General features: G+C 43.7%; 1 protein-coding gene across 3 annotated transcripts in view; it reads left to right on the plus strand.

Moving 5' to 3' along the window:
• Positions 1 to 12,524, plus strand: part of TRIP10 (thyroid hormone receptor interactor 10) — a 63,927-nt gene extending 51,403 nt beyond the window's left edge. For 2 of the 3 annotated variants that reach the window (XM_026679549.2, XM_087957000.1), the window contains exons 10-15: positions 220 to 399; positions 3,072 to 3,181; positions 6,163 to 6,295; positions 7,338 to 7,462; positions 8,691 to 8,821; positions 10,650 to 12,524. In XM_026679549.2, the coding sequence (XP_026535334.1) occupies positions 220 to 399; positions 3,072 to 3,181; positions 6,163 to 6,295; positions 7,338 to 7,462; positions 8,691 to 8,821; positions 10,650 to 10,801 (831 nt within the window). In that variant the 3' untranslated portion in view covers positions 10,802 to 12,524. The remainder of the gene's footprint in view (positions 1 to 219; positions 400 to 3,071; positions 3,182 to 6,162; positions 6,296 to 7,337; positions 7,463 to 8,690; positions 8,822 to 10,649) is intronic. The other variant, XM_026679551.2, reaches the window with a different exon arrangement.
• Positions 12,525 to 12,979: the final 455 nt, after the last annotated feature.

Below are 12,979 nucleotides of genomic sequence, written 5' to 3' on the forward strand. Positions count from 1 at the left end.
ACAAATGTCTAGCAACCCCTCTCAACTATTGGCCAATGTAGTCCTTTCCATTAGGAGTATATATGCAATATAGATGGAATGTACTGTAGTTTTTCTGGTGGCGGGATATTTTTCTTTTTTGTATGTGTGTCCTTTTATTTTCTTACAATATATTTTTCCCATCCTTTTGTGTGTTTCTTTTTTCTTTGTTTCTTGTTCATGGCCCTTATCTGTCGCTAGCTCCCAACCCCTCCCCTCTCCCCTATAAATTGCCCTTCCTCTTCATCTTCCCCCTCCTCCTGTGCCATCAATGGACCTCCATCCCCCAAATTCACCCGTGACCCTCTGTCTTACTGTTTGAACGAGATCAATAAGACAGTCAAACCCCGCATCACATCCTTCCGCAGCCTCAAACGGGGGGTAAGTGGATAACTTTGTTTGCTTAAATCACTGTCATATGTCTTCTGCTGCTGCCACCATCGCCGCCACCACCAAAGGCAGAAAGTAGGTAGAAAGTCAGTTGTAGTTTATGTGCTGATAAGATGAAAATTCATACACACTCTAGATCAGGGGTCTCCAACCTTGGCAAAGCTTTGCTGGCTGAGGAATTCTGGGAGTTGAAGTCCACAAGTCTTAAAGTTGCTAGGGTTGAAGACCTCTGCTCTAGATCCTAGCCTTCTGCTGTTTCCTTTGAAGCAGTAATTACTCAGTTCAGTGAATATGGAAAAAAAGCATTTCTAGCGGGGAAAATCCATTCAGTTTCCTTGTTGGTAAGTTTTACGTTGGTAAGGCAGAACTAAACCAAGATTTTGACCAGTTGTCTTTAGAAATTTTAAAAAGGATGATAAAGCAAAAGAGAAAGCAAGAGACGGTGTACCTAAGAGCTCTGCTGGATCGGGACAAGGGTTTGCATCCAACCTTCTTGCTCCATAGCATGAGGAAATTACAAGTATAGAAAGGAAAGTTCTTCATTACCACCTTTCCCCGACAGCTGATATTCAAGGCATGAGGGAGTAAGCAGCCCCAAGGTCACTGATAGTCTGATCACATACGAATTTCTCTAGTCCCATTTTTTAAAAATGATACGTTGGTGGCAATAGCCATGTTTGATGGCAGCAAATTCCTCATTTTAATTGTGTTACGTAAAAAAAAAAAAAAAGATCTTTCTTTGATTACTTATGAGTCTCCCAAAAGTTTGTTTTAGCAGATGACCTCCTGATCCAACTTTATAAGATTCAAAGCAGAAGACGACTGTCCCTGTTTTCCATACCATGGAATATCTCTGTGACATTGTCACTTCCCCACCCCAGCCTTAAAAAGCCCAGGTGCCGGAGGTGTCCCCTTTGATTGCATTTCTTGCACCTGTTTCCTGAATCTTCCTTAGGTGCTGCTCCCCCTTCTCTTCACCTGCCCATGAATGCCATAAGAGTGGTCATGGTGGGAGAATGTGGAATGTCCATTGAGTAAAAATGTCCTTCCCTTCCTTTTTTTTTATTCTTTACACAAATTGGTAATAGTTCCTACTTCAAAGCAAGCAAGACTTCTACTGATTTTAATTATTGTTGTGCTTTATACTTTGTTTTATTGCTGTAACCTGCTTTGAGTACTTAGGTAGACAAATTTATTTATTTGTGTCAGAAGCATCGTTATTAAATTTTTATGTGTAGACATAAGTACAAGAACATAAAATTTAAAATGTGCAGATGTGGGCAAAGAGATGGGGCATTAATTGAGTGCGTTCCTGTAATTTTGCACACATGCACAGGTTTAGAGATATTTGTGGTTAATATTTTAATACTACTCTTCCCACAGTCCATATCCAAACCAGTTCAATTTGTAAGTACAGGAAGATGATACTTATTTGCTCCAATTCTCAGGGAATTGGGCTCATTTTCAGTTTTATTTGGCATCTGATTCATACATTTTGTCCTGGGAAGAATGGGAATACAACCTGTCTGAGCCTCTGTCCCTCTGAGAGACATGCATGTCATAAAAGCAGATGGTTTGGAATGAGGAATTTGGAAAGATTTATGCAACTGAGCAAAGCCATAGTCTCCGCATGAGGAAGGCAAAAATTCTCTGCCCTAATATTGCCCAATTAACTTGAGGTAGATTATCCTTTAACAGCAACCACCACGATCAGTCAAGTTACCAATATAGTAATTCCCTAAGGAAGACATAAGGAACATGTTATTGAAAAATACCAAAAGACTTGAATCTAGTCAGCCTCAGTACACAGCAAAATCTCACCATTCATATTTTCATGGCAAATATGGTTCAGAGGAGATGGCTACATTTCCAATGTTGAATGGTTGCAGCACATCCAGCGAAGAATCATTGTCTACTCATAAGCAATTACTGGCTAAGACTACACACTGGTTTTCAGTTTAGAGAGTCCTGTCCAACATCGTTCCAGGTTACTTGAAATAACATTTTCTCTGTGGGTCTTCTCCTTGCCCCAAGCTAGGTTCTCCAGGTCTCTTGAAAATGTGTCCTTCTGACCTGAAGACCCTAAATGTTTGATGACTTTTGAAAATACCTTAAAGTTGCAGGTTTTTAATTGTTTAATTCAAGAGAATGTAAGGAAAATTCAAGAGAATGTAAAGAGTAAGTCACAAAGTTCTGACATCATTCTTGGTTCCCATTCCACGTGAGGCTGGATTCCTTCATTGTATTAAGCCACAATATAGCTTGTTTAGCTTTGATGTATTGTGATGTGTGAGCTCACTTACTGGGGCCTTATTATTTTCTCCCAGCTACTTCGAATTCCACAGGAGAAATAAATACGATAATCACCCCAAAACATTGTGGGAAAGGAGGTGGTTCAATGCTTAAAAGCATTATTTATTGAAGATGGTTCCCTGCTGTATAATCAGAGCTAAGTAGGTACAACATTCCCCCTATAGTGCAACAGGATTCTGGGGCTATAGGGAATCGTTGCCTACAGCCTGTTAGTTGCCAGTCTTGATTCTGCACAATGGAAGATGATGTTTCTCAAAAGTAGCACACTTAGATACAGCCTGCGGGAGAAAAGTTGGTTTTGCGGAGAAGCATCTGGGGGGGAAATGATGTGTGTCTTTTCCTACTGCCAGACTGTGATCACAGAAGATTTTAGCCATTTGCCTCCAGAGCAGAGGAGAAAAAAATTACAACAGAAGATTGAAGAAAGAAGCCGGGAGTTGCAGAAAGAGCTGGATCAAAGGTCAGAGTCAGAGCATTTGGCTAATGTCCTTCCTGTGATCTAGGCAGTCCAGAAAGAGAAGAAACTAACTTTTTCCAAGTAAAAAAAATCTGAGATTTCAGAAAATCGGTTCTTTCAAGCTCCATTATTAATATTGATTTGAATATCCCTGACAATCATGTTTTAGCTACTCAGCCTTCATTGAAGGAAAAAAGTATCTCTTTGGTCCTTTCCTATTTGAAGGTTTTGCAGCTTGCCTAACGATAAAGATCTTTTTAGTCTCACCTAACATAAGGCAAAAAATCAGTGATGTGCACACATTTGTGTTATTATTTTGCTTTTGAGCAGGGCCAGTTCTAGGGGTACAAAGCACTTGCAGCTGTTTTGAGCCCCAGCAAAGCCTCACCTACTCTTGCCACATCCCTCCCTTCCTGGTCCTGCCTCCTGCCCACCCTCTAAAGGTCTCCTGCCTGCTAGAGCTCTTGTCGTCCTCCTGGATGGCATCTGCTCCATTTGTGGCTAAGCTGGCAAGCGGCAACAGCAAATGTTCCGTGAGATCAAGCAGGCCGTGGAAGAGGAGATGAGGACAGCTGGGTGGCAAGGACAGTGGCTGCTGTAGCATCTGGAAGAAAAAAAAAACCCCACTCAGCTCTGAGAGCTGATCCTCACTGGGATGTACAGGATGTGCACTCTGCTTCTGCCTACCTCCTTGGTCATGCTCTCTGCAACCCAGGACTGGGAGCATCTCCTTTCCCAGTGTCTTTGTAGGTTAAGTTGGGCTTAACTTTGTAGGAGACGTTGAGACTAAGCCAAGATCTGTGGTCCAATCCAATAAAGAGATCTCTAACCTGTCTACAAAGCCCTGGTAAAAACCAAAATAGCCCATGTGTTGGTGGTGGGTAGGAAGGCAATAAGGTTAGATGTGCGTATTTGAGAGAAACGTATGAGTGTCCGGGGTAGGGGCAGAGCCAAGAAACAAAGTTGTGTATGTCAAAGAAAAGTATGCTACTTCTTTAAAAGTAAATGTCAAGGGAGAAGTGCAGTACAGCATTTGGTCCAGAATCCCACAGGTAATATTTGCTGCACATGGTCAACTTCTCCAACAATAGATTTCATTGGACAAAAATAACAAAGGCTAGAAAGGATGATCCTCATTACGTTGTGCTCTCTGGATCGCTGTGATCTAGTCTTTAGCCACAAAGGAAAAGGCACACTTCAAAATTTTGCAGGACAACAGAAAGGACAACTAGTCAGCGCCAAGCAAAAATACAAGTATTCTAGTTAGTAGTTATGGTGTAGTTTGGGGTCAGGTTGAATCATTTTCATACATTATTCCTTACAAGATGTGACCACCAGGAGGCAGTGCATGACCAGTTTCACCCTTAAAATTCAGTGTACTTGGAGCTAGTGGGGGGGGGGACTCTTCATTTTCATTTTGGTGATGTTTCTCTTTTTTAAGATTACTTTCTTGCAGGTTTTAATTGCTGTTTTAATCCTGTGTCTGTCACCCATTGGGTCATATAGAGTCAATATCCACCTAGGCCATCATGTTCCAGCTGGCCAGACCTAACCCACTCTTCTACCATTAGGAGTGAGAAGAGGGTATTATTAACAAAGCGGGACCTTCCCCTCTTTACACCACACATACATTCCATTGGTTCCCCATTGATTACGAGGGAAAGGGAGAAGTTAATCTAAGGCAGTGTGCGATGCTTCCAGACTTTCCAGAGGTACAAAAGAGCTCCCTGCCCTGTGTTATAAATACATGCTTAACTGTGCCATGGCTTTTTTACCATTTGTACACTGTTTAACATGTTATTGTCCTATTACAAACATATCAAGAGGTTTTTTTCCTGTAACTTAGTTCACAAAATGTACAAGCTGCTGAAAATCATAACATTAATAAACCCAGTTAGTACCATACTTAAAATAATAAATCAACCCATTGTTGTGATGGAGCAAGCTTGAATTCTGTCTTAGAGGATTCCATTTTCCAAAGCACCCTCAGGGAGAGGGGAAAGCTGTCCGGGGTAAGAGAGCTGTTCCTGAGAAACTCCCAAGTCCCAGCTCCCCACCATTTTTTTTCAGGGTGGGCACCAGAGGTGAAATTCAAAAATTTTTCCCTGCCAGCTCTGTGGGTGTGGCTGTGGCTGTGGCGTGGTATAATAGTAATAGCAACCAGGGGCAATTTTTTACCAATTCAAATTGTCCCTACCACCTCTCTGAGGTGGTTGAATTTCACCCCTGTTGGGCACCCAGAATATCCTCTCCCTAATTCAACTATTTAGGTACCTCAGATAGTAACTCAGCAAGGTTACTTCACCAGCATCTTGAATTGGGACTAAACACCTTCTGGCAACCTGTGCAAATCTCAGAGAACAGGTGCTGTTATGCTAAGCCAGTTAACTTGGATCAGCAAGCAAGCCACTGTTCCAGTTGCAGCTTCAGAGTTTAAAGGGCACTTTTCTGTCCCACTATAGTTGTTGATAATTAGTTTACTAATTCTAGGATGTTCTGTTAATTCATAAACAATTCACTGCTGATTATCACTGCATTTTCACACATACAGCATTTACTGTAATTGTTCTCCTTCGTAATTTTTCACATTTAATTTTCCCACAGCTTTTAATTGGTACAGCTTTTAACATTTAGGATAACTCATAATGAAAGTAAAAAAATGTACTCAAGTTTACAAAACCTCGATCAGTATGTTTAAAGTATAGAAAGATTCTTGAATGGTAGAAACAGTCAGCTACCTGTATAGCAAAATATACATATATATTGAACTGTGGGTAGGGGAAGGTTAGACAGACCACGTCTGGTGCTGTTGGGCAAATCAAGCTAACAAGGCAATCAGCAATATTTCATTAACTGTTTATTAATACTAATTTATTAATGAAGGCTTGCTTTGTTCCAAATATTTTGAGTTTTGATTGCCCTTTTCTCATCTACGTTGCAGTAACTTCTCACAATAATCATTTTTGCTCTCTTCCTTGTTTCAGGGATGCCTTAAATAAGATGAAGGATGTTTACCAAAAGACACCACAGATGGGAGACCCCAATAGCTTGGAGCCAAAGATCTCGGAGACACTGGGCAATATTGAAAGGTTGCGTCTAGAGATTCAGAAATGTGAAGTAAGGACTTAGAAGGGGGAGGCCGTGCATCTGATTACATTCAGAATGATTTGTCATTTCACTAACTTGAAAATACCGTCCAAGTGCAACTTTTAGACCAGCGGTAGTCAACCTGGTCCCTACCGCCCACTAGTGGGCGTTCCAGCTTTCAGGGTGGGCGGTAGGGGTTTTGTCCCCTACTTTATAAATCACCATTACTGTGGAACCGGTGGGTGGTTAGAGAAAACTTTACTACTAACAGAGATACAAAAGTGGACGGTAGGTATAAAAAGGTTGACTACCCCTGTTTTAGAGGGTTTCTGAGAACATTCCCAAGATTTTGGAAAGTGTCATGTGTTCCTGAAATTGCTACTGCATTACAAGTAACCTTGTTGAATAGGACAGTAGTTAACATTGAATTGTAGATTGAGCAAAGGGTGGCAGAAGCAGAAGTTTGGCTTGCTGAATCATAGTTAATAGGAGGCTTTGAATTGGGCTGGTTCCAGAGGAGTGTGGGGTCAAGCCTTTATTAAGGACCTAGAGCTTCTATGGTGATTCTTTTGTCATTCTGCACAAGTCTGAGCGATCTCTCAGTATGTGATTTCTCTGCATGCTTGAGTTTGCCAGTTATTGCTGAATTTTAGCTCTAGACTTCTTAGCTCACATTGGCGTCATGTTACCTGCTCAGAGCAGTAACTAAAGCTTCTCAAGTGCCAAGGACTCTGCCATTTGTTTGCAGGAGATTTCCCGTAAGTTGTGTTCAGCAATGGCCATGAGGAGCTTGGTACTCTTTTCTGCCCCAAGTGTTCTTCATAAGTTCATGTTGCCCTGGATGGTGCTTGACAAAAGTCTGGTCAGAACAAGGATGTAGTAAACCCGGGGAAGAGTCTGTATGCCTTCTTTAGAGCATCACGGCTTGGCAACCCATTAGCCAGAGTTCTGCCTTTTGGAGTTACATTAGCAGAGCCATGTTCACATGGTTGAGGCCCCATTTCTGGCAGAGCGACAGATCCTCTTCAAGGAAGCCATAATGATCCATGCTCACCTTTTGGCCTCTCTATAGGCTTGGCTGGCAGATGCCGAGAGTAGGATGCTGAGCAACCGCCCTGACACAGTTACCCACTATAACCGCCACTTGGATCCTGCCAGTGCCCTGAACAACAACAACTGCTCCCATGAAAAAGACAGGTAAGCGCAAGCAGCCGAAGAAGAGCAACCAGGCATTTAGAGCTTCTTTGAGGTTCCTAAGATGGGGCTGAGACACTCGCACTGCAGGCCTAGCTGCCATGGTTCCTCAGGAGTAATCCCGGAAAGTGGCCCTGATCTGCAGGATTCCTAGGTCTGTCCTCGTGATCCAGCCAGTTGCTCTTCCTCTCGAGCAATCCTGTGTTTTCACTGAAGTTAAACTGGAATTGAAGGGAAAAAGCCACATCCTGTCCAGGTTTGAGGTCACTTTTTTTCCCCCTTCCACAAGAAACTGGAGACAGATTTCTTTCCCCTGACAAAACTTTTAACAGATAGTCCTCATTTAGCAATCACAGTTGGAACCAGCAACCTTGCTGTTACCCAAAGTGGTCAACAAAGTGAGAATCATGTGACCATAACTGTATGATTTTACTTCTGGCTATTTGTCTAGCACACACACCATATAGGAGGCAAATAAAAGCCTCTAGAGCAGCCATGGCGGCGTCACGTGACATATCGCAATTCCCCCCTTTCGTTAAACCGGGCGTGGCCAGCGCATGACGCACGCAGGCCGTGGATTTGACAGCCCTGCTCTAATATAAAACTGCTTAGGGTCCTGTTGGTTTCAGGCAGCAGTTACCAACTATCTTGGGTTCTAATCCACTCACTCACCTACCCCCAATAATTAAGTCAGGGATGTGCTGTGTTGGAGAGAAAGATAGCTCAGGAAAAGCTTGCTTGTTTAAGCAATCTTTCCCCTCTGCTATAGGGAAGAAAAAAAGGGTCAGGTACAGGACCAGTGTTAACAGTGTAATGAAAGGTACCTGATGGAGGGAAAGACGCTGCAGAGATTGTAAATGTGGGCATGAACATTGCAAGAGCAAACACAAGACGGTTGCTAAACAAGGACTACCTATTGCATAAAATGTCTCTGATGAGCCTGCACATAAAACAACCCCTAGCATATCCATTACCAGGAGATAGCATAAGATATTGTCCCCTGTTCTGAACCAAAGTTGGCTTGTCCTGTTAATCCCTAGAGTGCATCTATTCACGAGTGATATCAAGAAAAAAATGAGATTGATAGTCCCATCAGGAAGGCCAGTTGAAGCTTTCTTACAAGAAGTAATATTTTATCTTCATTATGATGCCATCAGATTAGCTTTTGCCTATACCCTCCCTCCTGCAACTTGTAATACAACATACTCAATATTCGCTTTTCTCCTTCTAGCCCTGACACTACTCATTCTAACGAGAGCCAGGACACATTCAACCAACCCATTTACACAGAGTTCGATGAGGACTTTGAAGAGGAATTGGCATCACCCATTGGAACCTGTGTGGCCATGTATCAATTTGAAGGTAGCATCTTGGCAAGCTTCTCCAGTTGCAGGCATGATATTCTTCCGATTAAAATCGGAATTCTGATTTTTTTGGGAATCCCCCCCCTTTCCCCCCACCCCTTCTTCTCCTCCTTCCCCTCCCCTCGGAGGCCCTGAGTCAGGAGTTGCTGGCGCGGCTCCACGCGGCTCCAGTCCCGCGTTGCCTCAGGAAGGGAAAGGCAAAAAGGGAGAGCCACGGCAGCAGCGGCTCCTGGTTTTGCCTTTCCCTTCCCGAGGCAACGCGGGACTGGAGCCGCGTGGAGCTGCGCCGGCGGTAGCAACTCCTGACAGCCCCAGCCGGATACCTGAGCGGAGCCCGGGCGGTGCGAGCGGAGGCCGCTGAGCGGCAGGAAAAGGGAGCTGGGCCAGCCACAGACCAGCCCCTGTGCAACACGCCACCGCCCGGCCCTGGCGAGGGAAAGCAGCGGGCGCTCCCCGGGCGCGTGGCGGGGGGTCTCTTTTGGCCGGCCCCGATTTTTTTTTCAGAGCAGAATATCATGCCTGAGTTGCTGTGTTTGTGTGGAATAGCTGAGACCAGAGGAAAACCCTTTCTATTTCACCAGCTTAAAGGACTGTCTTGTGAAATGCACCCAGTAGAATTATGTATTTATTCTTCACGTCTGCAATTTTGCTTGTCTTGGGGAAGGAGTTTAGATCTGTCACTTCTAGGCTTTTACTCTCTTTCTGCCTCTCCTAACATTATTTCTTAATCCTGCATTCCTCTCCCCCACCCCCACACCCCCACGCATGATTGGTTCTGTACCAAAAATAGATTTTAAAATCTGCAGTTCCAATTACTTATATAAAATAATTTGGCATTGATTTAATTAATTAGATTTAAACACTGCCTGAATCCAACCAACTCTGAGCAGAAATGTGTTTTAAAAAGAAAATATATTTGGGTTTTTAAATCCCAACCTTTCACTCAAGATGTGAGGTAATCATTCTGGCTGACATTCTCAGCCATGTACATATCTCACTTTTGTGGGAGCTTAATGGTAAGCAGGCTTCTGTTCAGAAAAGCAGTCACAACTGCATTGTCCAAGCTTCAGCATGAAATAGCCCAAAGCTATTCACTAGTCTTGCCCAGACTATTTTTTAATTGTACTGTTTTTACCACAAAGGATTGGAGACCTACTTTTCAAAATACCTAATAAGGAAAGCTTGCATCCTCAGAAGACACAATTATATGGGTTTTGGGGTGTTTGTTTTTTTTGCTGTGTGTATGTGTTATTTGCACCATGCCATGCCTTTCAGTATGTCAATAGTCCTTTTTCTCCAAAGAGCAATTGCTTTCTCCTAGTCTTAACAGTAGTGCTATGGAGGGAGTAGCCTCTAAGTGTGTCTCTTTTGTTCCACTCTTGGGCCATGATGGTGATAGCAGTAAAGGCCACAAAGGCGAGTGTTAAGTCAACAACAACAATAATTAATAATAATACAGGGCACAGTATTCATTTGATCCCTTCCTCGGCATCTTTGTTAATGTAATTTTTTCCGTCCATTATAATAAACAGCTCAGTAAACTGCCAGCAGCAGGGAAACAGTTTTGAGTTAAAAAAATATCAATGCCTGAAATTTTGAATTGGACAAAAAGCATTGCTTACTCTATGAAGGGCTCTGCAGCTCCTTAGTCTGGTTCACATCCTGCTTTGAAGCCTTGGTACGTCATTCACCCATCCACCCTCCCAATTCTGCCCTGGCAACTGCTGCATACTCGGATGGTCTGAACAGTTTTGCCTCACAGATATTCTTGGCCTCCTCTAATGATCTAATCAATGCCCTTGCTCTTTTTTTTTTGCTTCCCAAAGGTTCCAGTGAGGGCACTATCTCCATTCAGGAAGGTGAAGAGCTCAACTTGATGGAGGAAGACAAAGGGGATGGGTGGACACGTGTACAAAGGCGTAGCAAAGGGGGCGAGGGTTACGTCCCTACCTCCTATTTGCGACTGAGTGTGAACTGAGTAGGGGACGGACAGCCAAGTTCCAAGAGCTGCACCAACATCAATGTCTGAGTGGAAGAGGGGTGGAGTTTCAGTTGCCTGGAAACAGCTCCATGATGTTTGCTCTGGGTGAGATGGTAAAAGAAGGAATTTGCACCAAATCACTACTGCAAGACAAGAACTGACTAGCAGAATAATAAAACGATGGCTGTAGCCAGCTGAAGGCCTCGGATGGGAGGGGGTTGACTTTCAGCTAGTAATTGCTCCTCCTTTCCTCCATTTATCTTCATGGCAGAGTTGCAAAATATTCCAAAGGAAATACCCTTCAGCCAAAGTAGATAAAAATGTGCAATTTTGCATACAGGAAGATTCCTGAATTCATGGCTCTGGACTGTGGTAGTTGCCCCATCAGATGAAATGTGGCTGCGATAGCAGAAAGGATGTAGTTCTTATTTCAGGTGCAGAGCTGGCTGTCCCTCCTCTCTTTGTCAGGTTGGTCAGAGCAAAGGGCTCTCCCCAGAGAAAAGCTTCTGCTTTTATGCTGCGTTCAGTAGACTGAAGCCTCAAGGGGATTGTGGGTGCTTGGGGACTTGGGATATGTGTGTGTGTGTGTGTGTCCATATTCAAGGAGGACACCGGGTTGGATTAGAAGCCTGGAATGTGTATCCTTAAGATTGCTGCTATGCCTGTTGTTTGACCAGAAGCAGAGAGGGGGACAACAGATGCTGGGCACACCAGTCACCCCCCCAGTGCTACTTCAATTAGATGCAAGTGTCCCCATAGCCTTCTTGTCTGAGGGCAGGCTGGAGGCGCCAGACCAACATCTCTATATTCTTTCCTTGAAATGCACTTTATAGTTTTCTTGGATTTGATTAGCCTGGCTCTGTCAGCCATTCAAAAGTGCCTGTGCCAGAGTCTTTGGGTTTGTTTCCCCCCGTGGGAATACGTTACACGAGAGGTAAAAGCAGTTGGCTCTGGCCTCCTCTTCTCCTGTCCCTGTTTGTTTTAAAGAACACTCTGGTGTATTCTTAGTAGTTTTATACAGCAGCCAATTTATTTTACCATTCAGTTTGACATGTTCGCATGAAACCTGTAACATGGCCTCAGCTCTTATCCCTCCAGCCTTGGAAGGAAGGGGCCAAAATTTGCCCCTCCCTTCTCTCTTGAGATGCAGAATGTATTTCTGGGTGCCTTTTACACTTTATGTAAATAGTAGAGGGGAAATTAATTAGTGGATGCCTGTGCAGTTGCCTTTTTGTCCCTCTGACCTCCAAGCGTGGACTTCTTAACATCTGCAGCATTCACATCACTGTTTGGGAGCTAAAGGAAGGTCCTCTACCTTTTCGGTTGTGTACAGTTCATCACCACACCAAATGGGGGAGGAAAAAGCAGGAGGCAAATGCCACAGGAAGCCAAGGCAGCCAACAGTTCCTGCTTGCTGCTGCTTGCCTATCCATAGAACAGCACACATAGTGGGTGCAGTGTGTGGGAGGGGAAGGAGAAAACAGGTTTGTCGTCTGACACTGGACCTATTGGTAGATCAGTTGGAGGAATATTCCCTTCACCTCCACTTGTGCTTAACCAGGCAGTGCTTCTGTGCAAATGTTGTTTGTAGATCTGGAGAGGGGCCCGAGTACTGTCCACTTGGATTGGAGGGGGTGGGGGGGAATGCCTTACTATGGAAGTAGCTGCTAGCATCTGCTGGTCAAATAAAAACCTAAGAACTGCACTGCATCAGACCAAAGACTCCTCTAACATTGTATTCTCTTCCCATTGTGGCCAAGTAGAGTGATCCACAACAGTAGCAATACTTTTCTGTTACATGTTCCTCAGCAAAAAGAGAAGAAGAAGATACGATGCAGTTAGCCATGGGTAACCTCATGCTTCTTCATTAAAGTTATCCAAGTTGGTGGCTGTCTCTGGATCACAGGAGAAAACAGGATTCCACTGTGAATTTTGTTTGAAGTCTTTCCTTTGTTGTGCCTAATTCTTCAATGTCTGACTTCAGGTGCTGGGAGAAACCTTTTATGGACCTCCGCTGGTATTATATTAAAAGGGGATACATATAAGCTTTCTCCCTGCTTGAGCTTCTCTCAAGGTCTTGTATAGGTCAGGGAGAAAACCCTTCTTAAGACAACCTCTGTCAATAAAAGTACTTTTCTCAAGTACTGTTCAAGTTGAAGGGGAAAAAATTGGAAA

The sequence above is a fragment of the Notechis scutatus genome, chromosome 2 (genome assembly GCF_049901735.1).
Source record: "Notechis scutatus isolate UNSWTSFEM ecotype Mainland chromosome 2, rNotScu1.2, whole genome shotgun sequence".
Lineage (NCBI taxonomy): Eukaryota > Metazoa > Chordata > Lepidosauria > Squamata > Elapidae > Notechis > Notechis scutatus.